Source organism: Habropoda laboriosa, unplaced genomic scaffold, assembly GCF_001263275.1.
Source record: "Habropoda laboriosa isolate 0110345459 unplaced genomic scaffold, ASM126327v1 scaffold46, whole genome shotgun sequence".
Classification (NCBI taxonomy): Eukaryota; Metazoa; Arthropoda; class Insecta; order Hymenoptera; family Apidae; genus Habropoda; species Habropoda laboriosa.
The window spans coordinates 344,394-344,938 of NW_017100145.1; the positions used below are offsets into that span (position 1 = coordinate 344,394).

The following is a 545-nucleotide window of genomic DNA, read 5'->3' on the forward strand; positions in this document are numbered from 1 at the left end:
CTAGCTCGAAGTAACGCACCGATTCCAGATCCGTTTTCCATTTTAATACTTTCTTCGGCCCTTTACGTTTCTGGAGCAGTAACACGCTCCTCAGTCCATCAACGTATCGTATTTCTGGATAAGAACCAACGTTTTCCTTTTTCGTTGAGTCGGACATGGAAGATGAGTCTTCTGGAGAATCGGATGCCTTCTCCTCCATATCGTCTTCCGGCGTTGGTGCTGAAAAGTAACACAGAATATTTCTATGTTAATATTTCTATGTTAAAAGTTAAACATTCCTAAATAATATTAATTAACACGTATGTATCAATGAATAATAATAAAGTAACTTACTGTTACTTCCAGTATCCTCGTCAATGTCCGCTTTGTATACCCTGTTTTCTTTCGGCTCTTCTATCGTCTCTTCTTTCTCTTTCTTTACATCTTCATCCGAATTCTCTTTCTCTTTCTGTTCCTTATCCTCATCTGTCTCTAACGTATCTTGATAAAACTTTAAAATACAAATATGATATTTATTTTATAATTAATTTTGTCACGAATAATTC

General features: G+C 35.4%; 1 protein-coding gene across 1 annotated transcript in view; it reads right to left on the bottom strand.

The window, feature by feature from the left end:
- The window catches only part of LOC108574358 (serine/threonine-protein phosphatase 1 regulatory subunit 10), a 13,124-nt gene that overhangs the window by 1,556 nt on the left and 11,023 nt on the right, over positions 1-545 (bottom strand). Inside the window, exons 6-7 of the mRNA XM_017936940.1 lie at positions 334-490; positions 1-219 (exon numbers count right to left, since the gene is read on the bottom strand). The exon at positions 1-219 is cut by the window's left edge and continues 87 nt beyond it. Coding sequence (XP_017792429.1) covers positions 1-219; positions 334-490 — 376 coding nt within the window. The remainder of the gene's footprint in view (positions 220-333; positions 491-545) is intronic.